The sequence below is a fragment of the Phaethon aethereus genome (assembly GCF_964289735.1).
Source record: "Phaethon aethereus genome assembly, chromosome: 5".
In the NCBI taxonomy this organism is placed as follows: Eukaryota; Metazoa; Chordata; class Aves; order Phaethontiformes; family Phaethontidae; genus Phaethon; species Phaethon aethereus.
In genome coordinates this window covers 71,945,303-71,973,088 of record NC_138579.1, presented here as the reverse complement: position 1 = coordinate 71,973,088, position 27,786 = coordinate 71,945,303, and the positions used below count along the sequence as shown (strand labels likewise).

Below are 27,786 nucleotides of genomic sequence, written 5' to 3'. Positions count from 1 at the left end.
GCAGGAGGCACCGAGGCTTAGCTCCCTCGCACCAGGGCTTGCGCCGGGTGAGTTTAAGTTTGTAAGCCAGAGACGGGGCGTGGGGAAGCAGGACCCCGTTGCCAGCAGTCGCTCATGCCTCAGGAAGGCTGCGCAGCGTGGTGGGCGCGTCCCGCGCTGGGGATGGGGGCCCGGGTGAGGGTGCTCAGGGCCACCACAGCCCCTCAGGGCCCTGGTGCCTGCCTGGCAGAAGCTGCCGTTGATGCTGCTTTTGCTCCCGAGATTTCAGGAGTGGCACAAGACCGCCTGGGGGGTGTGCAGGCAGGGCGGGCAGCCAGCGTCTGGGATGCCCAGCCCAGGTCTCTCTGTGCAGATGCTTTGCTGGCAGAACTGGAGCAGAGCTCTCGCCAGGCCTCCGAGGACGGCATGCTGCAGAGGCCGAGCTCCTGCAAGAAGGATCCGGCCACAGCCAGGCCCCCAGCCCCCTGTGGCCATGAGCCGCTTGCCTCGGCAGACCTGAAGGTAACGCCTCAACACCGTGGGGCTGGCGGCTGAGACCCTGCTCAGCCCATGACTGGGGTGGTGGTGCTGGGCAGTCAGCGAAGGGTGCCAGGGGAGGAGCCTGTGGGCTCGGACCCAAGGGTTTGTCCTTCCAGGTGCAGCTGCCGCCTCCGGCTCAGCCTCCAAGAGAAGATTTGAAGATAGTGTACAGGTAAAACGTGGCCACGGGAGGGCAAAGCCATTGGCGACTACCCTTTTGAGTGCTTGGATGCGTCCTCTTGGTCACCTGGCCTCCTGCGCGTCCTTCCACCAGCTGGGGCGGGGGGGTGTATCCCGCATCCCTGCAGCACTGCTGGGGGGAGGGCTGGGCTTCCAGCAGCCCCCTCCCCACCGCCTGTGGCCACCCCCTGCCAGGGTGTCCCCAGGGAGGCACCCTGCCCGCTGCTGTGGCCTGGGCGGAAATGGCAGCGTCTCGTGGGGATGGAGGCTTCTCGGTCCCGGGCACCCTCCAGCCTCGGGGCGGAAGCTGCAGCATCCCTCACTCTCTGCCGTGGCCAGCAGCCCCACAGCAGCCCCCCGGCCGCTGCTCCCCTCTGCCCCACCCACGGCGGCCGCCCAGCAGCTGGATGAGCTCCTGGCCGACCTGGGCCACGTGCAGAATAAGGTAAGCCTTGTCCCTGGGGGCAAGGCGGTCGGGGGCTTGGCCTTCAGCCAGCCCTCACCATCCTCCTTCCTGGCAGCTAGCGGCTGCGGGGCAGGGAGCCGGGGTGCCAGCGGAGCCCAAGCCCTCGCTGGATGACATGCTGGGCAGCCTCACACAGGGCCTGCAGGAGCTGGGCATCACAGCCGCCCCTACCGGCGTCTGCGCCGCCTGCCGCAAGCCCATCGCTGGCCAGGTGAGCCCCCGCGCCTCCATGCCGGCACCCCTCTCCCCTCGGCTCACGGCATCCCCTGGAGCCGCTCTCGCTGCCTCCGGCCTCCTCGCAGGTGCTCACAGCGCTGGGCAGAACCTGGCACCCTGAGCACTTCACCTGCGCCCGCTGTGGGCAGGAGCTGGGCGGCCAGCCCTTCTTCGAGCGCGGCGGGCGGGCATACTGCGAGGAGGACTACCACCAGGCCTTCTCCCCCCGCTGCGCCTACTGTGCCGGCCCCGTCCGTGAGGTAAGCCCCCCTGGCCCCCCACACCACCCCCCGCCGCCACCGGCCCCCTCACCTTGCCTCTTCCTGCAGAAAGTCCTCACGGCCCTGGACCAGACCTGGCACCCCGAGCACTTCTTCTGTGCCCACTGCGGGCAGGCGTTTGGAGATGACGGTATGTCCCAGGGGACAGGCGTGGGGTCCTGCACCCACCCAGAGCCCAGGCCTTGTACCCATCTGACATCCCCCCAGGGTCTTTCCCTTGCCTCCTATCCCGGGCACCCGTGCCCCACCACCCCCTGCTGCGAGCCTGCCCTCCCGACACCCTCCCCGCAGGTTTCCATGAGCGGAGCGGGAAGCCGTACTGCCGCCGGGACTTCCTGGCCATGTTTGCCCCGAAATGCCAGGGCTGCGAGCACCCCGTGACGGACCATTACCTGTCTGCCCTGCAGGCTGTCTGGCACCCCGAGTGCTTCGTGTGCACGGTGAGCGGGCAGTGGCCGGCGGGGACACAGGGCTGAGCGTGTCCCTGAGGCCGTGCCAGCCTTCCCCGTCTCCTTCCCCGCAGGAGTGCCTGAGCAGCTTCACCAGCGGCTCCTTCTTTGAACTGGAGGGTCGGCCCTACTGCGAGCTGCACTTCCACCAGCGGCAGGGCAGCATCTGCCACGGCTGCGGCCGCCCCGTGACCGGCCGCTGCATCACGGCCGCAGGGCACAAGTACCACCCCGAGCACTTCATCTGCGCCTACTGCCTGAGGCAGCTACAGAAAGGTGCCTTCCACGAGCGCGGCAGCAAGATGTACTGTCAGGCCTGCCACGACAAGCTCTTCCTCTGACCCCCAGCCCTCCAGCTGCCCCCCCAGCCCCCGTTCCTGCCCGGCTGCCCGGCCCTGGTGTCGTCCCCACCATCAAAACCCCCACCATCAGCCCTGCCGAGCCAAACGTGCATCGTATTGTTCCGCTCACCGCCACCCTGGGCGCTGGTCCTGCCGAGCCAGACACACCCGGCACCATTCCTTGTGTCCATTGCTCCCGCCAAGACATTCCTGGCCTTGGCCCTGCCACACCACAGGTCCTGGGCACCGTCCCCTCGCCCTGAAGCAACAGAACACCCGGCCCTACCTTTGCTCTGCTCGCTGGTGGCTTTGGGGACAAGGGTGCAAGGCAAGGGGGGCAGGCTGCAGCCCGGGCCAGGTGGAGGCGCTTCCCCCCACCCATGGGTGCCTTGGGTCCCCTCTCCCAGGACACTGCAGGCCAGTGAGACTCTGCCCCAGCCGCTTCTCCCCCCTAACCCCGAGGACAGGGGTCCCAGCCTCCCTGGGGGAGCAGGTCAAGCTCCAGCCGTGCTGCGCCCCGAAGGAAACGGGCACCACCACAGACCCGTGTCCTGCTACCAGCGGGCAAAGCGAGCTGCGCCGCGCCCTGGGACATCCTTCTGACAGCAACACAGCTTCAGTAAAAACCTGCTTTGAAGCAGAAGCCAGAAAACTGCTTCCAAAAAGCTATTTCCACAACCGAATTTCTTTCTGTATTTATTTTCACACTCACACATAGGTGAGAGCAAAGCAGGGTAGCCCAGTGTTTCTGCCTGGTTTCAGGGTTCCCCCAGAAGAGGGGAGCATGCTTGCAGCCCAGCCGTGCCCCGCTGGGGCAGCCCTTGCTCCAGAGGGCTCCCCCAGCCAGAAAGCAAAGTTTTGGTGCTTTGTACTTTTCCTCCAACCTTTTGCTATAAAGGGGAGGAAATGTCACTCCGGCCCAAGAAAGGGTTTGTCACAAAGTGGCATCCTTCGGGGCCACGCAGAGACGAGTGACACTCAGAAGCAGAGCCCTGCCCCTGGAAGAGACGCCTGGTCCCAGCTGCAAAGCTAAAACCACGCAGCTGGGAGCCTTAAGTGGCAGGCACACAGACACTCTTTAAAAACTTTATTTATATAAAAAATCATTTTGTTTTAAAAGCGTTACAAGAGTGTGCACAGGAATCAGACAAGGAATGGCTTGTCGCTCCCCACTCCCCTCCTCCCTAGCCCCATTCCCCACCAGGGCAGGGGAGGAGGGGAGAGGGAAGCTTTTCTTTTGGTTCATTTGGAATTAAAAAAGGAATTAGTGTTTTACATATTTAAAGGAAAAGAGAAGAGTTAGACCCTAGAACAAAACCAAACCAAACTGAGGTGGGGCTGGAGCCAGAGAGGGCTCAGCCAGAGCTGGGAGGTGCTCTCGGGCAGAGGAGCAGGCAGGAGCAAGGCACCCGTTCTGCCTGCTGCAGCCTCCCCGCTCCCCACATCAGCCCACGCTTTGGGGGAGCCCCAGGCTGGGGAGGGCTCCTGCTCCAGTTTGCAGCCTCCTACAGAGGCTTCCAGTTGCACAGGGAGCCCAAGGGCTCCCCAAAAGATCACAGCACTTAAATGTGTCCCCCCAGCACCACAGCAGAGAGGGGGAGGATGTGGCAGCCCAGTCTCCCCAGGACAGGGTGCAGATGAGAGCCCTGCACCCCATCAGTGAGGGCAAGGGGGCTGGGAGCCCCCCCCAAAACAGGTTTCCAGCCCCACTGCAGAGTTAAGGCTCCTGATGGGGAAGAGAAGAGCTCAGCCCTGCCGGAAGCCCAGGAGACACCCCTTCCCCAGCCAAGCCGCCAGACAGTACAATTCAAAGAGCTATTTCACAGTGGCAAAAGAAAGGCACGTGTCAAGAGAAAGTCGGGGGGGCACCGCCGCAGGCGGCTGGTGCGCGGGGGTGACCCTGGCTCTGCCCACTTGCAGGCCTGCCAGCACCTGCTCCTCACGCCTAGCGCACCCCAAGAAGCCTGCCTCCCCCCTCCACGGGGACCCGTCGCCTCCCACGCTGGGGGGCCCCTCGCGAGCTGCCCCGCACTGACCACCTTCCCCACGTAAGGATCCCTCCTCACACCAATCACCGCGTGGGGGCCAGCGGCCCCATCCAGACCCCTCTGCGGCATCCAGAGTCAGGTCCCTCTTCCCATGCCCCTGAAGCCTCATCTAGAGCAAAGCAAGAGAAGTTATTGCTGTTTTTCCCTCCCCTCGCCCCGCCCCCCCCCCCCGACTCCAGCCCCCCTCACCCCGGTCCCAGCACCACCAGGGAGGGGTGCTCCCATTGTCCCCACAGCCCTGGCTGAAGAGTGATCCCACACAAAAATATATCCTATAGGCAACGAAACAAACAAAAAAGGTGGAGCGCGAGGCCCCAGTCTCTGTCCCTGCAGACGTCTCCGAGCAGAGGGAAGGCATGGGAGAAAGGCAGTTCCTGGTCAAGGCAGAGATACGGAGTCTTTTTGCAGCATCCATGCCGGCCGATCTGGCAGAATCAGGCAGGAGGGTTTTACTCTCTAGAGGAAGGAGATGGTGGTGGACGGGGGGAAGAGTTATTGGTCGAGGTGTCCCAGAACGGGGAGGTGCAACGGTCTAGAGGAGGCAGAGTGGCCTGGGCTGCCCCTGGGGGACCAGGCCCAGTCATTTGGCTGGCTAGTTGGCACAAACAGTCCAGCAAAAAATCCAGAAATAAGACAAGGTAAAAGCCAGTCCATTCCACCACGAAGAGTTATATATATATATATATTTATATATATAATATATTATCAACCCAAACTGAGTGGAGGCAGGGACATCAGCTAGATCTTCTGCTGTGGAGAGAGAGGGAGAGGCATTAGCACACCCGGAGAGCGAGCGCGCACGCAGCGGAGACGTGATCATGGCCCCGATGGATCAGGCAGCGATTGCAGGCAGCAGCGATCAGAGCAGAATTTGGCTGGCCGAAGCACCCCAACAGCGCAGCAGGATCTGTCGCCGCCGTTCAGATGGGGCAGGACGCTGCGGGACATACCGACACAGGGGAAAGCACGGCAGCATCCTCCTCCGCCTCCTCTACCTCAGGCTGCAATTCCTGCCCCTCCTCCTGCTGCAGACACATGGGGGTTAGTAGGGGCAACGGAGCGGGATGGGGGTGTTAGTTGTGGGAGCCCAGTTCTCCCCTCCTCCTGCCAGCCAGGACAACAATGTGTCATCTCCTGCACCCCAGTCCTGCTCACTCCTCCCTCATTAGGAAGAGCTGCTCACCATCAGTGGCGCTGCCTTCACGGGCTCCGTATCTCCAAGGTCACCAGTTCGGTCCAGTGTCCTGCTGTGGTCCCTCTCATTGAGTGTGGAATAGTTGTCTGGAGCAGGAGAGGGGACAGTCAGTCATGTCACCTCCGTGGGAGGCAGCATCATCCCCACAGGAGATGTGAACTCTGCCCCCTCCCAGCATACCAAGGAGGCAAGACGCCTCCATTCCAGTCCCTCTCCTACCTGGTCCCATGTTGCTCATCTGGATCTCCTCCCGGGAGGATTTCTTATCTACAAGCGTGGGAGAGCAGCAGATCAGACACAGCCCCTGCAGCCATGAGCAGCAGAGGAACGACTGCCTACCTCAGCTAGAAGAGCCCAGACCCAGTTGCAGCCACAGCACTATTGACCCAAGGATGCTACAGGACCTACGCTAACTGCATGCATCATTTCTAGACCCAAGAAGCCACCTAAAGCCCAAATTGATGCCCTTGTGTGAGCAGCTGCGGCTGCCAAGAAAGCCAGGGCTGAAGATCGGGGAGGGGACAAGCACCAGCTGCTCTGGGTACCCACAGGGTGGAAGGATGACAGTGGGGACAGGTGCTGAAGGGAAGGCACATACCTGTTTTTTGGTTCCTGTCGATGAGAGGCAAGGTGCTGTCATCAAACGAGCTGCCTCCCTGGGTCCGAGAGGCATTGCTCAGGTTCACCTGGAGCATCAGACAGTGACCACTCACACCTTGGCCCAGACACTCCATCCTCATCAGCACATCCCACCCCCCCAGCCCTCAACACCAGGATGGACCCAGGAACCCTCCCACAACCCTTGAGCAAGGGGGCTGAAGCAACCAGAGGGTGCTCCAGAACCCACGGCTACACCCACACTGGAGTGGAGGTGGCCTGCCTGGGCTGGGTCAGGGCAGCACCCAGCCCTTATGAAGGAAGGATAGTCCCAGCTTTTGGGAAAGAAACCAAGCCCTGGAGAACCTTGTTCTTCAGCACTGCCATAGTGGCTTTTAGTGCTGCAAACTCTCCTGCCAGCAGATCTACATGCTTACGTGCGGGACACAGGGCTTAAAGCCTTACAGGGTGTTTCTTCCTTAGTAGAGACTTCCTGCCAACCATCTGCTGAGAAGTAGCAGAGGCTTCAAGGATCTCTAATCCCACCAGCAAGGTAAGAGCTGAAATCCAGTACTGCTGAGCTCCAGGAACACCCTTCTCCCTGCTGCAGGACCCTGCCTACTGCCAACAGGGCATCCCCATACCTGGAAATCTGACTTCTTCCAGCCTTCCTTCTCAAGGGGCTTCCGCAGCTCTTTATATCCCCAGACTGTCTGCAAGACGAGAGCAGCTGCTCGAACTTCTCTCTCTGAGCGGTTCCTAGAAAGAGGTGAAGGAAGAGATGTTTGGAAATACCCATGGCCTCAACAAAGCTCCTAGAGAAGCCCCTCTCTATCCCTTGCACCATCTGTCAAGCAAAGCCTACCCAGACTTGTTGATCAGGACCAATTTCTCAATCCCCTGTGTTTCCCGCAGCTTCTTGGCAGCCTCAAGGTTGTCTACAATTACTTCATTGATGGTGTTGAGGATTGACACCACTGTGTCCTCAGACAGGTTTTTGGCTGGGGTCTGCTGGCCTCCAGGCAGGTTCTTCACTAGGTTGGGGATGGCATGTTTACCTGGGAAAGGGAAAGAGCTGGGCATGAGCAAGGGAGGAAGAAGACTGCAAGGTGGGGTGGGGGGGAATCACTGCAGAAGGATGAGGGACAGGTGACCAGTTCTGATGTCCCTCTCAGTGGAGCTCAGCACATGCTACTCTGGGAGAGGAGCAGCAGACAGATGCTGTGCTGGCGCCATGCCCACACATTCCCTCAGCTGCCAAGATCAGGAAGAAGTTCCTGCCTAACCCAGATGGATACGGAGAGCACGATGTCCTCTCCTTTGCAGCCCTCACCTATCAGCTCTTTGTTACGCAAGTCGACAGCCAGGTTGCGCAGGGCTCCGGACGCCGCTTTCACCACTCGCTCACTGTCGTGGGTCAGGAGGTCAGCGATGGCAGAGAGTCCCTTCTCCTGGCGCAGCGCCGAGCGGATGTACCGGCCATACTGCAGGGCAGAGGCAGAGCACCACAGGGTCATCTGGGCAGGCACAGTCTCTCCCCACTCCTGGGGCTGGGGACACCACCACGTGCCTTGCCACCCGCCCTCATCTTGGGAGCTGATGGTCCTGGCTTCACCCACGGTGAGACAGACTGTAGAGGCCCCGTTCCTGTCCCAAAGCCCCCCTGCAGGCCAGGCGAGCAAGATTTCCCAGGTGGTCTTTCCATAAACACCAAGAGAATGCAGGCCCAGGGGCTGTAGAGCAGCCCCAGACCTTCATGCCCTGCCGCCAGCCTACAGAAGGGAAGGAATGGCAGGGAGCTGGCTGCAGGCAGGGACGCAGGCAGGCAGCCCTTGGGAAGACACAGCTGACAGGGAGCACAGAGCCCTGGTCCACACCCGATCCATGCTCCTGAACAGCATCTTCTTGAGCAGTGAGCCACGTACAAAGCAAATGGCCTGAAACGGCAGCGCTTTAGCCATCTGCAGCTCTGCTGGGATCCCAAGGGTGATGCTCTCTGCTCCCCAAGGCCCCCTCCCCTGCACCACAGGGGAAGGTGGATGTGGCTCGCTCCACGAGGCACTCACCGTCCAGCTGCCAGCACACAGGTTCTGAATGGCTCCCGCCGAAGCCTCTAGGATGGCTGGAGTCTTGCTTTCCTTTAGAAGGGAGATGTATATCCGGACCACTTCTGGCTGGAAGAGGAGCTCGTAGCCTGACAGAAGAACACAGGTAGGAAAGACTCACTCGAGGGCTCTGCGAGCATCTGGCTAATTCAGAGAGGCACCGCTGGGCAGACAAGGCTGGAAGCTTTTACCCAGGATCACTGCTTCCTGGAGGCCGGATCCTGGGTACACAGGGGGCCAGGCTGCCCCAGAAACCCCAGGTCCCAGCCCTGATCAGGGGTGCCGTCGCTACTGCCCAGTCCCCAGTGCAGCTCGGAAGAGGTTTGGGCTGAGCCGCAGTACTGCTATCAGCAAGGAGACCTCAATTTCAGCACAAGACCTGCCTGAGAAATACCAAACCCAGGCAAGTGCACGTGGTGGGGCGGCCAACTCGGCAGCCAGGTGCTGCAGTAGCAAAAGGCTCAGCCTGCACTCTCAGGAGAAAGGGGAAACACCCTGAGCGAGGAGCGGCCACCACCATGTTGAAGAAGCTTGGGTTCAGCTCCTCCTCAGAGACTGAAGGCACCAGGTCTCCAGCTCTCCACTAACAAGCACGTAGGGAGCAGGCCTTCAAGTACTAACTCTTTTCCATGGGAACATACGCCCCGAAGCAGCGAGACCACTGTTTACGGTGGCAAGGCCATGTTTTCCATCTGGCTCTGTCCTCAGCTGCAGTGAGGGATGGCCCCGGCTCCTGAAGGACAGAGCATGTAGCTTCTCAGGCTTCCACCAGAGGTGGGTGATGACTCTTCCCACAGCCCAGGTCAGCCTGAGGAGCCACCACTGCATATCTGAGCTGCTCACAAGGTCAAGTCTGTCCCAGGTTTCCTTGTGATTCTTCTAGCTTAACTCTTCATACCTCTGCGAGCACCAGGGTCCTCCCAGGATCCACAGGGTGTTTTGGGGCACAAGTTGCTGAACTCAAGCCCTGGGCTACTGCCCACCACTTGGCCAGCCAGAGAGGGGCTGTGATTTGCAGCCCTCTAGGTGGTGAGATGCTGTATCGGGTCTGCGTGGCAAGGTTTTGGTAGCAGAGGGGCTGTGAGAAGCTGCCAGAAGCTTCCCCTGTGTCCAAGCCCCAGCCAGGGCCAGCTGGCTCTGAGACAGACCCGCTGCTGGCCAAGGCCAAGCCCAAGCCCATCGGCAACGGCAGCAACACCTCTGGGACAACATATTTAAGAAGGGGAAAAAAAACTGGCACAGCAATTGCAGCCAGAGAAAGGAGTGACCCCATGTGAGAGGAGCAGCCCCGCAGTCCCCGGCCCAGAGCAGGAGGGGCAGGAGGGCTCCAGGCGCCAGAGCAGAGGGTCCCCGGCAGCCCCCAGGGAAGCCCCCGGGGAGGCTGGGCTGTGCCCCTGCGGCCATGGAGCTCCCCGGGGGAGCAGATCTGCACCCGCACCCGGGGAGGGCCCCACGCCGGGGCAGGGGGATGCCCAAAGGAGGCCGTGACCCCGTGGGCAGCCCGCGCTGGGGCCGGCTCCTGGCAGGGCCTGTGGCCCCGTGGGGAGAGAGAGGAGCCCCGGCTGGAGCAGCCTGTTCCTGAAGGATGGCACCTGTGGGGGGACCCAGGCTGGAGCAGCCTGTTCCTGAAGGACGGTACCCGTGGGGGGACCCAGGCTAGAGCAGCCCGTTCCTGAAGGACGGCACCCGTGGGGGGACCCGGGCTGGAGCAGCTCGTGAAGGACTGCAGCCCGTGGGAATGACTCATGTTGGAGAAGTCCGTGGAGGACTATCTCCCATGGGAGGGACCCCAGGCTGGAGGAGGCACAGTGTGAAGAGTCCTCCCCGTAAGAAGGAAGGAGCAGCAGAGACCAGTGTGATGAACTGACCACAGCCCCCATCCCCCATCCCCCTGCGCTGCTCAGGGGGATGAGGGAGAAAACCAGGAGTGAAGTTGGGGCCAAGAAGTGAGGGGTGGGGGGAATGTTTTAAGACTTGCGTTTAGTTCTCATTATCCTACTCTGATTTTGATTAGCAATAACATAATTTCCCCAAGTAATAGAATCATTACGTTTGGAAAAGACCTTCAAGATCAACAAGCCCAACCGTCAACCCAGCACCACCATGGCCACTAAACCCATACCCACTGAAGTTGAGTCCGTTTTGCCCATGATTGTAATTGGTGAACAATCTCTCCCTGACCTTATCTCAACCCACAAGCTTCTTGTTATATTCTCTCCCCTGCCCAGCAGCTTTGCTGGGCACCTGGCATCCAGCCAGGGTCAACCCACCACCTTTCTGGCACCCAACCTGGGGCCCGAGGAATTAGAGGTAAGGATAGTAGTTGGGAGAGGGAACGGGCAAAGCACAGACTGAAGAATGTTAAGAGTGCAGAATGATCATGGGGAATTTCAGCTGTTATAACTGTGGTGAAGGGACAAAGGGTAGATGCTGTATGTACATCGTCCACTTCCGTTCGGTGCTGCGATCATGTTATTTTGATTTTGGTGTGGGGAATTCTTTTTTGTTAATGTAAGCGAAGTTTGTGAAGACTGTTAAGATTGTGTGATGAACATGGATTTTAATGATAATTCTTAAATACGTGATTCACAGAGGTGAGGGGTGGAATGGTGACTCTTGTGGGACCTGGCATACAGCCAGGGTCAATCCACCACAGACACTTGTCCCCAGAGGTTTCTGGGAATGACCCTTCCCCATGCTCATGCTGGAGAACACTTTAAATCCTGCCTGTTCTTCATGCCCAGGAGAGAAGAGCAGGCAAGAGGGCAGTTACACTGAGAAGTCCGAGGCCACCACAGAGGGCCACCCTTCCTAGGGTTGTGTCACCATGCTGTCCCTCAGACCCTAGGGCAATAGGGACCGCTCCTTTTGCGGCCCAGGAAGCCTGTCTTGAGGCAGCGCTGAGCTCCTCCAAGCACAAGCAGCACCCTCACAACTGTCTGTGGCACAGCTAGTGTTTTAACAGGCATCGGGGCAACCGGAAAGACACCTCCTCCAAACCAAACCTCAGCGCATCCGAGAGGCTCACTTCCATGGGAAATCAATTCTACTCACTCCTCTCCTGGACTGCTTGTGGAGAAGCAGCCCTGCGCACCCAAGCCCTGCACACTGAGGAACATACCTTTGGCTGGAGTTGTTCTTTTGGGAAAATCCACTGTATCGGCACCAGGATCTTCCGGGAGCTTTTTACCTTCAAAGGGCAAGTAGAGAGGCATAAGACACCTCCTCTCCCCACCCATCGCAGCCCAACAGCTCGTTGCCACTTGCTACAAGAACAAGCCCAGAGGTGAGCTGAAGCTAAGCTACCGGCATGTCCCAGAAGGGGACATCAAGGGCATTAGCCACACTGCAGGCAGAACACGCCCAGCTGGGGGGCGGGGGGGAACAAAGAGCCAGAGAAAGCACCCAATCAAACCATGGAAAAATTAAAACCAAGAGCACACTCACCTCTGGAGAACCACTCGTCTATTGGCGAAGCGGAGAGAAGGACAGGGGAGAGGGGAGGCAGGAGGAGAGAAGTGCCGACAGCATCATGGGGCAGATCATTTGGCAAGAAAGCAAAGGGAAGGGGAAGGGGCAACACAGGAGACAAGGGAAGGTGTGGAGTTAGTGGACATCTATCCATCACCATCCCACCACCACAGAAACCCACCATTAGCTTGTATCAAATGCTTTGGGTAAGCCAAGCAGTAGCTCCCAAAGCCAGGGGAGGCAGAGACCACTGCGTCTCCAGAGAAAGCTGCGGTTTAGCCTTCACACAAGAGATGCCAGAGTAGGCGCACCAAGACCCCAAGACCACCCTTAAGTTCCACTGTAGTAGATCTGTCTTCATCCCACCTCCCCCCATGTTGCTGACACCCAACGAACCTTTGCCCTTCTTGGCACCAAAGCAGCTCGCAGCGTGGGGCCCAGCATTGTTGGCAGGGGCCAGAGGTGTCTCCTGGTAGCGCTCGGCATGCGGGATCTCACGGTGGACTTGGTAGGACAAGTTTCTCAGCAGGCACACACAGTTCTCCACCAGCTAGAGAGAAAGCCAGATAGTTTGACTTGGAGCAGCACGTGCCCATCCCACGTCTCTGAGCAAGGGCCCCATCACAGCTTGCCACACAAAGCCAGGCCAAGGGGGTCTCAAGTGGGACCAGGGGGATATGTAGCTCCACCTCAGATGGAGCTGGAGCATACTCCCATCCCAAAGCAGGCATGGCCAGTTCTGCAGGCATGAGTTCATACTCCGCTGGCCCAAAAATCTCTCTGACATAAGCATGAAACATCTGAGGAAAGGCTCAAAGAAAATTAAAGCCAAGGCCTCACCAAAGCAGATCCAGGAGCCCTGAGCCAGGGGGTACCAGCGTGGGGGTGAGTGACACCACCAGACCCTGCTGGAGGCCCAGCGGTCCTACTGCAAACCGCAGGCTGAGCGCCAGATGCCTCCCGGTCAAACGGCACCCAGGTCACATCCTACACCAGCTCTCTCCCCCCAAGCAGAGATTGCGGAAAGGTGCGAGCCTGGACTGGGCTTTCCCAAGCTAGTCCTGTCAGACCACATCCCTCCCTGGTGAAGTTTCCCCTTATCCATTCTTCGTCCATCTTGGGATGAACCCAGCTTCAGCCACCATGAACAGCAGAGCACTGCTAGAGCTGGCTGACAAGGGCAGAACTCTACATGCGCCCCAACGCCACCCCTGCTGCGGTACCTTGCTGTCCGAGTCCTTCTGGCCGATCTCGGACTGGACGATGTAGATCAGGGCATCCACCAGCCCGTCACATTCCCGCAGCTTCCGACGGGCCTCACTCCGCTCTGAGCTCACGTTCCTGGCAGGCAGGAGAGAACCACCATGGGAGACACAGCTGAGGGCAGGCGAGGAGCAGCCCACACCCAGCAGAGCTCAAACAAGAGAAAAGCTCCTGTAGCTCCCCTCCACTGAGAGAAACTCCCCCAAAAATCAAGGGCTGCATCACCAGCAGCTGTCCTAGGAGAGCAGCTCTTCCGCAGACCTCCTTTGGCAGTCCCAGAAAGCTACCAGAACAGCCAGAAAGGACTGCTACAGCAGCCCCGACCCCCGCCAGCTCCCTGCCACCAGCCCCCCTCCCATACCTAAGGCAGCCAGCGGTGTTGGTGAGCACCGACTCCCACTCAATATGGCGTGGTTTCGAGTCCTCATTGGGTTCCCGCTCCCAGCCTGAGCGGGGAATGACAACCTCATCGGTCAGAGCATGTAGCGCATGATCCACAATGGCCATCTTGATGGAGTCATGCGAGGACAGGTTCCACAGTGTTCCTGCAATGCCACAAGCGGGAGGTGATCAATCAGACCCTGAGCTTAAAACCTGCGCTGTGCATCCCTCACCCAACAGATTAGCCTCTCCTCCCCGGAGCCATTACCTGTGATGACCTCCGTGAGGTCCATGTCATGGGCCTTCCGCAACAGGCGCACCAGAGCGGGTACCCCATCGCAATTCTTAATGGCAATCTTATTGTCTTGGTCCTTGCCAAAGGAGATGTTCTTGAGGGCTCCACAGGCACCATAATGCACCTCTTTTTTGGGGTGGTCTAGCAATCCCACAAGCACAGGAATGCCCTTCAGCTTGCGCACCTCCGTCTTCACCTTGTCGTTACGGTAGCAGAGGTGCTGCAGGTAGGCGGCCGCGTTGGACTTGACGGCATCCAGCCGGAAGCTCAGCATGGCTATCACCTCCGGCAGCTCTGGCTGGCGCCAGTTACCCGGGGCCGGACCTCCCTTCCGCAGGCTGTCCAGACTAGCCAAGCTACCCCGCTCATGCTGAGCCAGAGGGGCCCAGTAATACCGGTCAGGTGCCACTTCATCCACCAGCATGTCTTCATAACTCCTAGGAGAGAAGACAACAGGCATCAGCACGAACCCTAGACCTGGGGGGATGCTGTGCCCCCTCGAACGAACCAGAAATGGGCTGAAGTGCACGCAGCATCTAGTCACCACTACCCTGCTGGAGCATGCCAGGCAGACTCCCATCAGGGGCTGGGAGCGAGGTGGCAGAGCAGTGTCGGGGCACCTTCCTGCCGCCCAGTCAGGGCCCAGCTGCAGCCCATAGCCGCAGCCGGCCACCCCCATGCACCCCCAGGCCTGCTCAGGAAGCAGGCGGTTGTTCCGCTGGAGAAGGCATCCTCAACACCTATTCCAGCCCCTTCCCACCCCCCCACTGCACTTAGCTTTGGGTCAGAGGCTGGGTCCTGGTCTCTGCATAACCTCCAGGGCGGCAGGAGCCAGCCCCAGCGGCACAAAAACCCATTTGGGTCTGCAGCCACTAGAGGGCAAGTTCACACCACAACAGATCGCTGGGAGAGCGAATCACCCCGGAGCTCCCCAGGCCCACGCCACAGCACAGCAGTGCCCAGTTCTCCGCTGCACCACCCGGCCGTATCCAACGCCGCAGCCGTCACCCCAGCTGCCCCACAGCAGCCCAGCACACGCAAGCTGCTGCCAGCCCAAGCCACTGCCATTACTTCAGAGCATCACGGTGAGCGCAAAGACTTATCTTTTTTTACCCAGGATTGGGCTCAAACTCTTTTGCCTTCAGATGCCCGGCAGTATATGCCGACTGCCCTGCTGCCCAGGGGACAGGCGTAGTCAGGCACCAAGAGGCACACGGGCTGCAGGAGTTAACCTCGCTGCTCTCGGCTCAGGCACGGGAAGAGCTGTGGTCCCGCAGCCCCTGCCCTCGTGAAGAGTGGATCACCCACAGACCCAGCAGCGCTGGGAACAAGCCCCAGCAAGCACATAGAAGCCGAAAGAAGTGCAACTAGTCCCCCACGTGCCAAGGTGACATTTAACACCCCCAGAACACAAGCCACACAAAATCCCAGGTTCTCACTCTATTTTTGTAGTCACTGGCAGAGGAATCTAGCCATTTCCAACAGAAGGGGATGGGAGGGGACCTGGCACTTAACAGAGGGGCCTGACCACTGCCATCAGCCCTGCTGTGCCAGGGCACTGGGCAGGCACAACTGAGGTCCAAGATGCCGTAGCATCCTCCAGCTCACATCTGCCCCGGGGACTGCTCAGCCACCTTCCGAGCCCCCACATCAGGTGTGGGCAGTCCCCTGCCCCTGAGCAGGCAGGGAAGGCTGCAACGAGGGATGGTAACAGGTTCTGCTCCCTACACCACCACTTCCCCTACAGCCTCTGGTACAGCACTCGCCAAAAGCACCAGCTCCAGGCGGCGGCCGCTTCCATAGCCACATCCCCCTTGGGTGAGGATGCTGGCCGCACGGCGCCACCGCGGACGGTGGCACCGGGCTGCGAGGGTGGCTTTCAGCACGTCCCGACAGGGAAATGCGTTGCTTGCCACATCGCCTGGCTACTAAGAGATGCCGAGGAGCCCGGCCGCTCCAGGGAGTCGCTCCCCGCTGCTGCAGGGCACGGCGCTCAGCGGACCACACCAGCCACCACCTCCACCCCTGCAGCGGGACGAGGCAGGAGCAAGACGCAGCCAAGCGCCAGCGCTGCAAACGAGCCACTCGATGCTTGTCGGCGCAGCCGGCAGCGGACCTCTGTCCCATGCCAAGACTCACACGCCCCGAAAGGGAGCTCACCATGCCCAGCCGCAAGGGTCATTCAGTGCTGGATCCCACCCTGCCCCTCCAGGTGAGGTGGGGCTGGCAGGGAGCGGGGAGCACACCCTGCACTGCCGCTGAAGCCCCCTTCCCTCTTCCCCGAAGAGAGGGAGCTCCAAGAAGCGCCACAGGAGAGGGGACCGATGGAAGCCAGCATGTGCTGCGTCTCAGCTCAACACGCTCCTTCGTCTCCCACGTGCCTGGCAAGCTGCCTCCCTGAAGGAAGTCATTAACAGCCAGGCCCCTGCTCAAGACAAACATCTCTGAGGCAGGGGGGATGCTGATCTCGCCCGTTGCCATTCCTGCAAGCCGGGTGGCTGAGCACAGACGGTAACTGAGAAGGCAGGGGACAAGCCAAGCTCAACAGTGCCTGGATTCCACAGATTGCTGCGATCTTTATCGGTCTGCCTGGGGAAGGAGAGCCTGCTCATGGGCCGCACCAACCCTTCTTCCATACCTGGCACCATCCCTGCAGGACAAGGTGACATCTCCACCAGGGCTGCTCCTTCCAGCGTGCTTGGAAGTGGGACCTTCTCCCTCTGTGACCCAAGCCTCCTGGGCTCCTACCCAGCTGCACTCCTGCACCTGGCTCCTTAACTCCTGTCCTCCAGCAGGACAGCCTCAGCCCAGCAGAGAGGACTTGTGGTCTCAAAGGCCAAGCAGTTCAGATTGGGCCATCCAGGGAGTGCTCCGGGCCCCACGTGCTGGGCAGGACACAATCCCAGCGAAGGTTTGCAAGCCAGAGCCTTCTGCCTTGGCTGGCATTCGCTCCCTCCGCAGCCAGAAGCGGCCACGGGTTGGACACGCCTGCTTAACCCCTCCTGCCCAAGCTGCTCACCGTGGGGCTAGCAACGATGGCCACGTGCTCAAAACTGCTGATGCTGGCTGCCTGAGTCAGTGCGGGCAGCGGGGGCGGCTGCCCTGCCTGCTCTCCTCTAGCAGCACAAGCCTCACAGGGCGAGGCGGGCCCGGGAAGTCAGTCTGGGTGAACAACCGCCCCAACTGGTTGGGCACAGCAACAGAAACACTTGTGCTGGCACAAGCCGAAAGGACAGACAAAGCTCCTCCTCTAGTCCCTTCAGCATCCGGGAGCTACTGTGGATTTACAGTGCACGCCTCGAGATGGGCAGAGATCTGACGGGGGCTGGCAAGAGCCTCCTTTCCCTCGGGTCTCTCCCCTCCTGCCTCTGTTTCATGTCCCAGGAGCTTAAGCAGCCTGAGTTCAGCTTTACCTGTCTCTCCCTGCCCCAGGGTACTCGGGAGATGTACATCTGTCCCAGCCTGCTTGCACTGGCCCCCTCCCCATCTCTGGGATCCAGCCTCAGTCCCTCGCTCCATTCCTACCTCGCCGCCCTCGGAGCCCTCCTCCAGCACCTCCCCAAACCTCACTCGACAGCACACGCAGCAAGCCGAGCAGGCTGAGGGGCTGAAGCAGGCAGCAGCAGCATTTGTGCAGGAAGAAGACGCAGCTGGCACGAGACACCAGTCTGCAGGAGTCACAGCCTCAAGCAGGTGACATCCCAGGGTGCCCGGCCACGAGCCTGGCAGAGCGGTTAAAGGACTACCACGACCCTGCTCTGGCTGCCCAAGGGCAGCTGCAGCCTGGTGGGGCAGTCACTCAGCCACGGGGCTGAAGGAGCGGCTGAGCGATCGCCCACAGAATTACAAGGGGGAGAAGCTGCTACTGCCAAACAGGTTGAGCAGCTTCTCCTGCCCTGCGCCAGGGCCAGGCAGTGCTGCGGGAACGCTGCCCAGGGCACCGTGGGGCTGAGCCTTGCTCACCCCAGCCCCGGGCTCAGCACTGCTCCCTGGGGCTGCCTCTCAGCTCAGCGTGCGTGCGATCACGAGGCTGCTGCTACTTCTGATGTGGGGCTGTGCCGCACACCCCGCGCCAGGTGCGGTTCCCAGCAGGATAAGCAAGGCTGGGGCGCAGATGCGCCTGCCATCCCACTAGCGGAACGGGTGGCAGAGAGGGAAAGGCCCGGAGCTACATCCAACCGCCCAGTGGAACTCCTTGCTGCAGGATGACTGGCTCAATTAGCACCGAGTTTTAACCACCAATTAAGCAGACAATTAGAAGCGGATGCAAGTTTTCTCCTGCATGAGCTGCATGTGACTCAGCTCACGGTACTGTCTCTGCGATCCTCCTTCCTCCAAGGAGGGTGAAGTTAAAGGGACCCCACAGCATCTCCCCCCAGTGCCTCCTGCCACATACCTGAGCCGCCGTCGAGGATCAGACGGGGTCCCTGCCCGCCTGGCCGTGCCATAGTCAGACATAAGCCCGTAGTCCACATCTTCAAAGCCCATGCTGCGCTGGTCATCCTCCAAGCCGTACGGCTCGGGGTGGAAATGGTTGAGGTCCATGTTGCTGCCCCCAACACGCACTTGAGGCTGGGGGCCGTAGATGTCCTGACGGCTAGGGGCCCGGTAGGTGTCCATGGAGGGGCGGTAGCGCTCATCAATGCGGGTGACACGGGACAGGCTGCCATAGCTGTGATCGCTGCCCGGGTAGCTGTCCTCATAGGGACGGCCATAGCCGTCAGGGTAGTGGTAGTTACGAGGGAGGGTGGCTGTGCCTGGCTGGCTCAGGTAGCCGCCGGGGCCCCCGTTGCCATTCTTGCGGAAGTTCCTGTCCATGGTCTGGACGTAGTTGCTGGTGACTGGGGAGGTTTCCAAAGGTAACCCATCGGGCCCCACCGGCACCTGCTGCACCGTCCGGGTGGTCACAGTCTTCACCACTTTCTTTACCTAGAGGGATGGATGCAAGACACACTCCCATCAGGAAGTCCACTGCACCCCTGCATGCCCAGATTCCCCTTCCAGCCCAGGACCTTACTCCAGGCAGATTTCACACCCTGTTTCAGCTCACAGCACAGCAAGCTGGCAGACATCAACAGCTGTGGCACCCCAGCCATCACGGTCCCCAGCCAGAGCCCTGTCCTGCCACGCTCTCCCCAGGCCTGTACCGTGGTCTCTGTACGCCGCGTTGTCCCATCGTCTGATGTCTCCACAGACACAACCGACATGGCTCCTTCTGGGTCCTCCTCCATGGTATATGTCTCCTCCACAATCTGGCCTGGGTCCTGCATCCTGGGGATTGTGCTGTACAAGAGGTGGCTGTGGTCCTGAGGGGAGCAAGGGTCAGACAGTCAGCCCCCCACCAACACCACAGGCCTCCCTGGAGTCAGTCAGCCAAGAGATCTCACCTCCCGAGGAGCCCTGATATCCTCTTGCATGGAAGGGGGTACCAACAACCCCTCACCCAAAGCCCCTTCAAGCCAGGGTAGCCACATTAGAAACACAAGTCCCCCGCTCCCAGCTAGGGTGGGGACACTGGAGCCCTGCCCCCGCACCCCCCACCCAGCACCCAGGCTGCCCACAGCCAGAGGGCTCAGCTCCCTTACCTGCGGCCCGTTGAGCTTCAGATCTGGGTATTTCTGCCTTTCCAGGTCAGCATCGCTCAGGAAACGGCCGTTCTGAAACACACAGCACCATAGCGGGCCTGTTACTAGACTGACCTCCCACTGCTGGGATCCCATATATCCATCCCCGCCTTCCCCACCAGGCCCCGAGCAGGCCACCTCCTGCATCTGACAGAGACCCCACGTGTCACTCCCCGGAGAAGAGCGTGCTCCTCGGGGGTCTGTGCAACGTGCAGCAAACTACCCCCCACTCCAGCCTGGGGAAGAGTTGGAGCACACTCCGTTCAGCCCCCCTCCAGACATCCCAGCTCGCCCACAGTGCCCACACGCTCCTGAGGGAATGGCCAAGACCCTTCCCTGCTCCCCAGCACAGCCCCAGAGACCCTCCACATCTTCTGACGCAGGAGCCGCAAGCGACATCCCAGAGCCCCCACAGCATCGTGACGGAACAGCGCAGATGCTCGGCAGCCGATTGCAGAGTGCTACCATTCAACTCTTGCGCTCCCCCTCTGCCCACCCCTTCCTTCCCCCCAACCCACACATCTCTCCTAGCACCACCACCTTCCACCGCTGGAAAGGCACCTGCCTCCTGCACAACGCCACGCGCCAACCCTCCGAGCACCCCTCTCCAAAACAGAGCCTGGGAAAGTGAGAACAGGAGGGAGACCTCAAGCCAAGGAAGATGAAACCACATTTCCAGCCCTGTAGAGAAAACTCCCAGCCCTGGTTTGGCTGCCTGGGGGATTGACCAAGACTCCAGGGACTTGCCCGTCGTCACACAAGAGGGAGACGCACGCTCCCCCACAGCTATACACCAACCCCTGCATTTCGGCCACCTTCCAAGAAGCTGAGCGGGACGGGAAGAAAAGATGCCCAAGTCCTGAACATAGAGAGCCTCCAGCCTTCACAAAACCAAACCAGAGCTGACCTGGTAGCAAAGCTGGCTGCTTCTCCCCAGAAGACTCTGGCTGCTGAGGTAGGTTTGCACATCCCCAGCTCACCCTCAGCCCCAGCGCACATACAGCACCATCCGTGTTACGAGACCAGCCTAGCCCTCCTCCACCTCGCATATCCAAGGAGGGCCAAAGGAAAGGAGCCGGGCCTAGGGCTGCCCCCGCCGAGGCAGGATTGACACGGACGGGAGTTCCAGGAGCCTCCGCACCCACCTCTGCCAAGGGGGTTTTTTACCTGGTGCCGCCGGGTGAGCGTGCCGTTGGCCAAGCCCGGGCCGGCGTCCTGTGGGGAGACCCGGACTCGTTCCAGCTGGGCCGAGACATGGCGCCGTTCCTCCTCGAGCGCCCGGGTCAGCTTCTCGAACTGTGCCTCCTGCTCCTTGACAGAGGCAAGGATGCTGGCGGTCGACTCCACTTCCGAGTCGTCCATGGGTGATGGGTACCCAGGACGGGCAGGGCGGGGGCGGAGGGCACAGGGAGGCACAAGTGGAGGCGGCTTGGTGTCAAGGTGAGGGGAAGAAAAGTGACCCAGAAGGGCAGAAGCCCCTCTCTTCACTGCACATGATTTGGGGGAGGAAAGGAGGAGAGAAAAGACTGATTTTCAGACAGATTCTCAGAACTAGAAAAAAAATTATCTTATGGCATTAACACCCATTCCCACCCCACCACCAGAGAGCTGGCAAGAAGGTCTCGGAGCAGCACAGCCCCAGGCGTGACTCAGATGCTCCCTGCCCCAGCACTGAAGCTTGGAGAAGGGGCACTCTGGGGGCAGAAGGTCCTCCCCCATCACACCTAACAGCTGGGGTCGAGCCACGTTCAGAAGAGCTGCTGTGTGCCGAGGAGGTTCCCTCTTCCCACAAGGGTCCTCCCTCCTCAGGCTGCAGGAAAACTTCGCCTACAAGGAAAAGCTGCCCGCAGGCACCCTGGGGCGGAAGAGAGGACACACTCCCACAGAATGAAAAGTGACCTACATCCCATTATTTCCTCCAGGGAAGGGCTGAAGGAGAAGGCTGTGTCACTTCTCTGCTCCCTCCTCCCCAGTGTGATAAGAGGCAAGACAACAACCCCAGCTCCACAGCCACAGCCCCTTCCTACCCAGGAAAGGCGATGAAGTGGGACAGGGTCCCCCCAAAGAGGACCGTGATGAGCCTCTTTGCTGCCAAAACTCAGCAACCACCAGGTTCTCACCAGGGCTCTCACGGCTGCAGCCACCCCGGGAGGTCCTCAGCCCACAGTTCTAGGGATGGGCATTGACTTGGACCTCTCCAACATCCCCTCCCAAAGGAGAAGAGTGAACGAGCACACCACAATCACTGTATTTTGATAGAGAAAAGGCAATATTCTTCCATACAGACCTGCTGGAGGATGAAGCTCGGGTTTGATTGGCAAAGGCACAGGACAGCCAGGTCTAGACGCAGAGAGTCATGGCAGAAATAGCCCAGCCACCACAGCGAGGAAGTAGGAGGTAAGAGCGCTGCAGGGACAGCAGGAGAGGAGGTCAAAAACAAAACAAAACAAAAAAAATCACACGAGTGAACCCAAAACAGGAGGTAGGACAGGCAACAGACAGGGGAAACGGGCTCCTCTCTCCCACCCCCTCTCCTCTGAGGCGGGGCAGTCTCTGAAGAGGGCTGGTGGGTGGCAAATGCGGCGCCGTTCCCACAGCAGCCCCCCAGCCCCATGGAGAGCCCAGCATCTCCAACTGTTCCCCACCGGCAGGGGAACGGCACAGGCGCAGAGGAGGGGCACGGGCTCGGCCCTCCGCCCCCCGCACAGCCCAGCCGAGTCCTGGCAAGCCCGCCAGAGGTTTTCCCAAACCCGTGCAGTCATGGCAGGCGTGTGGGGACTCGTTTGAGCCAGGCTGCCGGCACAGAAACTGCTTTCCCACGGTCTCCAGCATCGGCTCTGCCCACTCCCCCAGTGCCACCACCCCGCTGCGGCGGTACCTGCGACCCGGGACCGAAAGCACGGGCAGTATCGCCCCTCCACAGCGGTCCGTCCCGCCTGCTTCCCACAGCCCCGCACTCCCTGGCAGCCCTGCCCCTCCAGTCCCAGCCCGCGGCAGATGCTGCTTCAGAGGAGCTCAGAGCAGGGCTTTCTGGGCTTTCTATTGATTTCCCCCACTATCTTAAGTGTATCCAGATCAAACCCTTCCCGAAATGCCTCCCCCGCTCCCAAGGAGTCCACTCCTCCCTGTAGCTCTGCCCGCCCCAAGCTCCCCTGGTGCTTATCGGGCACCCGAGCAGCCCCACGGCCCAGCCCAGCAAAGCAGAGCGGATTTTTTCCAAGCGCTCCGCAGGCCGCCTGCGGTGCGTCTGAGCATCTGGCTGCCGCCACCCTGTAATCTGCCTTCATCAATAAAAAAATCCAGTTCTTCAACTTGTGCCCATGCGGTGCCCAGCGAGAGATGAAGCCACGGTGCGCACACGCCTGCTCCAGCCCCGCTTCAGCTCCCGGTGCCGGCCCCGCGCGGGCCGGGATGCTCGTCGGCCAGGCCACACCCCGGGAGGGACGCAGGCCACCGCTCCTGGCTCAGGAGCCCAAGCAGGCTTTTGGAGGCTCCCAGACATGACTCCTGGCTCACGCACGCAGCTTTCCACTCCTCCCACCTTGCAACAGGTATGACCTAAGGTTTTTTCCCCCCGCCCCCCTCTTCAACAGATTGACTCCTCAAGCCTTGTATGGAAATGCAGGGACAGCTCTGACCCTTGCTGCTCCGAGGTACCACCTGCCCCGTGGATTTGCAGGAGATCCTCTGAAGGAGAGGCTTTGTGCCCCCCAGAACAGCGCTGACACACCCCAGCTCTCACCCTTGAGTCAAACACCCCCCATCTTTGGTGGGCATCCACCCACTTCAAGCAGGGACACCGATTCTCTGCCTTCTGGGACTCACTGAAAGTCACCGTCAGTGCACACGGACGTGGGAGCAGGTCTGCAGGGCACAGCCCCATGGAGCCCAGCTGCAGGGACGCTGCTGCAGCCAGCCGGCCGCTGGGGAAAGGCAGCCTGGACCACCGAGCCAGTCCCTCTCCCCCAAGAAAGGGGGAGCGTCTCCTTGCCACATCCCAGATTGTCCAGCAGGTCCTACCACAACTGGAGCATCCTGAACCCCAGCCACGAGCCCGGCTGGCTGGTTGCGATCCACTTCCAGAGCGGTATTTCACCAGGCCCCTTTAAAGGGAGGAACACCCCTACAGAGAAGGGATCCTCCACGACATGGCCTCACCCAAGGAGCTGTGCTGCTATGTAACGGCTCCCCAGCCTCCCCTCGACCGCCTCTACGCAGAGGCAGCAGATTTTCGGGGTGCACGAGGACAGAGCCAGCATGCTGACTTCAAAGAGGGATTTAGCAGAGACCCTGCTCTCGTGAACGGGCTCGCTTGCTTGCAAGCGGCCTCAGTACTGGGCAGCGAGCTCAGAGCAGCAGGGTTTGCCTCTGCGGGAAGGCACGCTGAGGAGAGACAGCAAGCCCAGCAGATTCCTCCAGCCCCGCGCGGCTGCCAAGCAGGCCCGGCACAGCCAGCAATGCCTCCCCAGCCCCAGGTCCCCACCTCCGCACGTCCCCTGGGAACACCGCCCGGAGGAGCTAACAATGAAACCTGCAGGGCCGTGCAGGGCCCCAGATAAGGGGCCAGAGCAGCCCGAGGCCATTTCCTTCCCGTCCCTTCCACAGGGAGTAAACACAACAGCAGGGGGAAGGAACAGGACGGGTCCCCTCGCACTCACAGATGCCTTCGGCCCAGGCAGGAGGGGGTGCGGGGACACACACAGGCTCCCCGGGTTTCCCTTTGGGCCGCCAGCTCAGAGCGGAAAGCCCAGGGAGAGGAGGCAGCCGAGGGGCTTTCAGGGAGTCACATCCGGGCAGCCGGCGGAGGGGCTGGGCTGTGGTCCCAGGCTGGATGGAGCCCCCGGCTCTGCAGACCCATCGTCACCGACGGGTTGAGTGGCCACGCCGCAGGATCAGGCCACGTTAAGCAGCGGGGTGGCGACTGGCGCCTGCCCTGCATGCGCGGCTGTCGCTCCTGCCCTGAGCACCGGGCACGGCTCCACCACGGGCAAGAGGCGCCAGCAGAGCAGGGTACCCGCTGCCCGAGGGGGCTCCCCCAGCTCTCCTCCCGGGCCCTCCACCACCAGGACACACCACCTCCCCCCGCTCCCATTCCAGCCACCTAGCCTTCATCGATCCGGGATTAAAGACGCAATTACCGAGAGGCAGTGCCAGGCTCAGAGGGGTTAGCGAGCGCGGCTCCCGGCTCTCCCCGCAGACACACGCCAGCGCCATTCCAGGCTCGAGCACAGCCATTCCCTTACAGCTGGCTAACACACAAAGCCCAAACAGCCATTCGGCCCCCAGCTGTGGAGAATCTGCCCCAACTCCGTCCCACGGTGGCTCGCACACCAGCGTTTCAGGCACCGGGGCTCCCCGGGCACCGCACAGCCCTCACCGCCTCGCACCGGTCATCCTCGGAGCAAGGCGGGGAGGGGAGACCACGTCCGGGGAGCAGCACAGCCCCCCCGAGAAGGAGAGCCTCAGCTACGCGGCCTGATCGTGCCAGCTAGCAAGCTGCTTGTGACAGCTTGAAGCCAAGTACACTGGATCCCGCAAGGGTGAAATTCCAGGGATCGCTTTGCGCCCATTCCCCCCTCCTCCTCCTCTGCCTCTGAAGATACAACTACAGAGCATTTTTCCAAAGCCAGACCCTGACCATCTTTGACAACGGCTGCATGAAAGCCTTTTCATCATGAGAGAGGCACTTGCTGACACACCCGTTACTTAAAAAACCCAGCAAGCCAAAAATATTTCGGCTGGCTCTGTTCAGCGCAAAGCAAAAAGCCTAAAGACAAAACACACCCCGGAGCACCTCCTGCCCCAGGGCAGAAGCACCACAGCACTTCCCCCGTGGCTGTTGGCAAGAGGAGACCCCCAGGGACCAACACAGCTACCCAAAAAGCTTTAAATCCAAACCCCTCTGCCTTGTCTCATCCCCAACTTCCTGGCACCAGCACAACGCTCTGCTGCGCCCTGAGATCCCGAAGCCAGAACAGATCCACTAGAGAGACATCCACCACGCGGCGCTTTCGGCGAAGAGGCCCCTTGCCGGCAGGGCAGGAGCCACGAGCCCGTGCGCACACACACACAGAGCTTCCCTCCGCAGGTACCCCCGGGAACCCGCCTGGCTGGACCACAGGCTCGGCAGTAGCCAGAAAGGCACCCTAAACCCTGGCCAAGCCCTCCGCTGCGGGCAGCTTTGACATGCCACATTTTTCCAAAAACCCCTTGTCCCTGCTCCTCAGGGGAATTGCCATGCCCCAGAACAAATCCTTTGCCGGGAAAAATAATTTCCAGGGCAAAACCACAGCCATACCCTTCTAGAGTTCACCCGCACCCTCCTCTACCAGGGGATGGAGTTCAGCCCTTGAGGGGACCCCACCAGGAGTGCTTCCCTGTCAGCCAGGGGAGTTTAAGCCCAGGGCCCCGACCAGGCCAGGAGAAGGGGAATTGTACACCGCAGGCCAGGGAGAACGGACAAGGTCCGGCAGATGAGACGCGGGCGGCGCCCGCCGTGGCACAGGGGATCTCCAGCACGCAGCCCGCTGCTTGGCTTTCCAGGGACCTGCTCCAACGCCCCGCGTCCCCAGAGAGCTATCACCCCGTGGTCTCGGGATCCCTGGAGCTAAGGCCACTCCCTCAGCACACAGGATTTTGGGCAAAGGTCAACCCAAGCACCTACGAAGCCAGAAGCCACCTCTGCCACACCAGCCCTGCCCAGCTCCCTGCTAAGAGACATGCTCGCTCCGACAGCCCCGTGCCGCCCGGGCACGGGGAACCAAGCCGCACCACCTCCGACTGCCGAGTCCCTGCAGCTTCGCCACTTCTTTGCGTCCCCTGGGCACCTGTTAAGCAAGCGGCAAGGCTCGTCACCAAGGCCAGACACCCCTCGCAGCCCCCGCGAGGCAGGAGCAAAGCGGGCCTCCTCCGCCCCGGGCTGGTCTCCACCAGCTGCCATCAGAGCCAGGAGTGACCCAGCCCCTCGCCCGGGCCGGCTCAGCCCCTGCGGGGACACCCACCAGGCTGACAAGGAAGGGTGCACTGCCCGAGGAGTTCGCTCCTGCTCCACCACAGTCCCCAGCACCGACTAGACAAGAAAAATAGCACCGTTGCTCAAATAACCTGCCTCGCCCTATCAATTTGAGGGACTCTGAGGAGAGCCAGCTGGCTGCCCCCCCCCAAAAGCAAACAGCAACAGCTCTCAGCACCAGACCTCCTGGTCCTTGAGAGAGGGGGGAAGCAACAAACTCTCCCGGTTCCAGTCGCCTATCACGAGGCACTTCGGGGAAAAAAACAAAACCCCATCAATAATTCAAGCCTGCAACTGTCCGAGCGCTTGCAGTACGTTACACTTGCTTACTCCGCACAGGTTCACAGCCCCACTAATTCACCGCAGGCTTCTGGTCAGTCTCAATTAGCTGAAAAGTAAATGAGCCAACATCTTTGGCATCTTTCCACCCCACTGAGCACAGGGGCCGGGCTCACACATCACTTCTTCGACCTCAGCCTGCCTGAGGCAGCAAGTGCCAACGCTAGCCAAGGTGCGGCAAGCCGGCAGGGTATCAGGCCGAGAGCCCACGGGCCCAAGCTCATCCCCATCTTGTCTGCTTCCACATTCAGTTCAGGGGAGCACAAGAACCCTCAGGCCACAGGGGAAGCAGGACAACCGAGGGTAGGCAGCAGCTCCCACGTCCCTGTGTGAGCCACGGAGAGTTTTGGCCATGGCTGTTTGGCTCCCGCCACCCCACGCTGCCAGCTCCCATAGCAGGCCGGCATGCCAGGAAGGGACCCGCCTGCCTGGGCGGCCGCATCCTCGCTTCCAGGCCGCACAAGCCGCCTTGCTCGTGCTCCCTGGGCTGCTCTGCCAGAGCTCGCTCTAGGGGAGAGGCTCCCCACCTCCCGCCGAGGGCTTCAGCTGCCTTCTCGGCCCCCAGCCCCGCCAGGAAGGGCTCTCCCCCGCGGCGGGTTACAGAGCGCAGGCACAAGGGGCTTTGGATGGGCGGGCAGCCCTCCCCGGGCAGGAACGGGCTGCTCCCGCAGGCGGGTCAGACGCCACCTTGGGCGCCTACCTGCCCCGGCCCAGCCCCACCTTCCTCAGGGGAGCCGTGCCCAGGGCGCCCAGCCCCGGCAGGAGCCGGGCGGGTGAACCGCCGGGAGCGGCCGCCTCGGGCGGCAGCGGGAAGGGAGCCACTCGCCTCCGCCCGTCGCGCCCAACTGGTCGGACCAGCGGCGGGATCGCCACCCGGCCTGCCTCGCCTGCCACCCCCAGCGCCGGGGATGAAGGCCACGCAGGTCCGTTGGGAAAGCCTCCCTCAGGAGAGGGGAAGTTACCTGCGGAGATGCAAGCAGGGACGCGGCTCCGCACCTTATAAG

The 27,786-nt window shown here is 61.0% G+C and overlaps 2 protein-coding genes across 4 annotated transcripts; one reads left to right on the top strand and one right to left on the bottom strand.

The window, feature by feature from the left end:
- Positions 1-162: 162 nt before the first annotated feature.
- LPXN (leupaxin) lies at positions 163-2,452 on the top strand (the record flags this gene model as incomplete). Its single annotated transcript, XM_082000247.1, has 8 exons — positions 163-501; positions 621-691; positions 1,039-1,144; positions 1,221-1,376; positions 1,468-1,641; positions 1,711-1,792; positions 1,954-2,102; positions 2,186-2,452. The coding sequence occupies 8 exons, from the start codon at positions 163-165 to the stop codon at positions 2,450-2,452; spliced, it is 1,344 nt and encodes a 447-aa protein (XP_081856373.1).
- Positions 2,453-5,596: 3,144 nt separating this feature from the next.
- On the bottom strand, positions 5,597-20,793 carry CTNND1 (catenin delta 1; the record flags this gene model as incomplete). Of its 3 annotated transcripts, XM_082000636.1 has the most annotated exons (17): positions 5,597-5,781; positions 5,876-5,962; positions 6,294-6,381; positions 6,937-7,051; positions 7,158-7,350; positions 7,626-7,776; positions 8,359-8,486; positions 11,519-11,587; positions 11,845-11,862; positions 12,265-12,418; positions 13,092-13,209; positions 13,493-13,676; positions 13,781-14,244; positions 18,204-18,736; positions 18,955-19,113; positions 19,393-19,464; positions 20,599-20,793. In XM_082000636.1, the coding sequence occupies 17 exons, from the start codon at positions 20,791-20,793 to the stop codon at positions 5,666-5,668; spliced, it is 2,844 nt and encodes a 947-aa protein (XP_081856762.1). In that variant the 3' UTR covers positions 5,597-5,665. The 3 variants fall into 3 exon arrangements, with proteins under 3 accessions (XP_081856762.1, XP_081856761.1, XP_081856763.1); XM_082000635.1 differs by lacking the exon at positions 11,845-11,862; XM_082000637.1 differs by lacking the exons at positions 5,876-5,962; positions 11,845-11,862.
- Between the last annotated feature and the right edge of the window lie 6,993 nt (positions 20,794-27,786).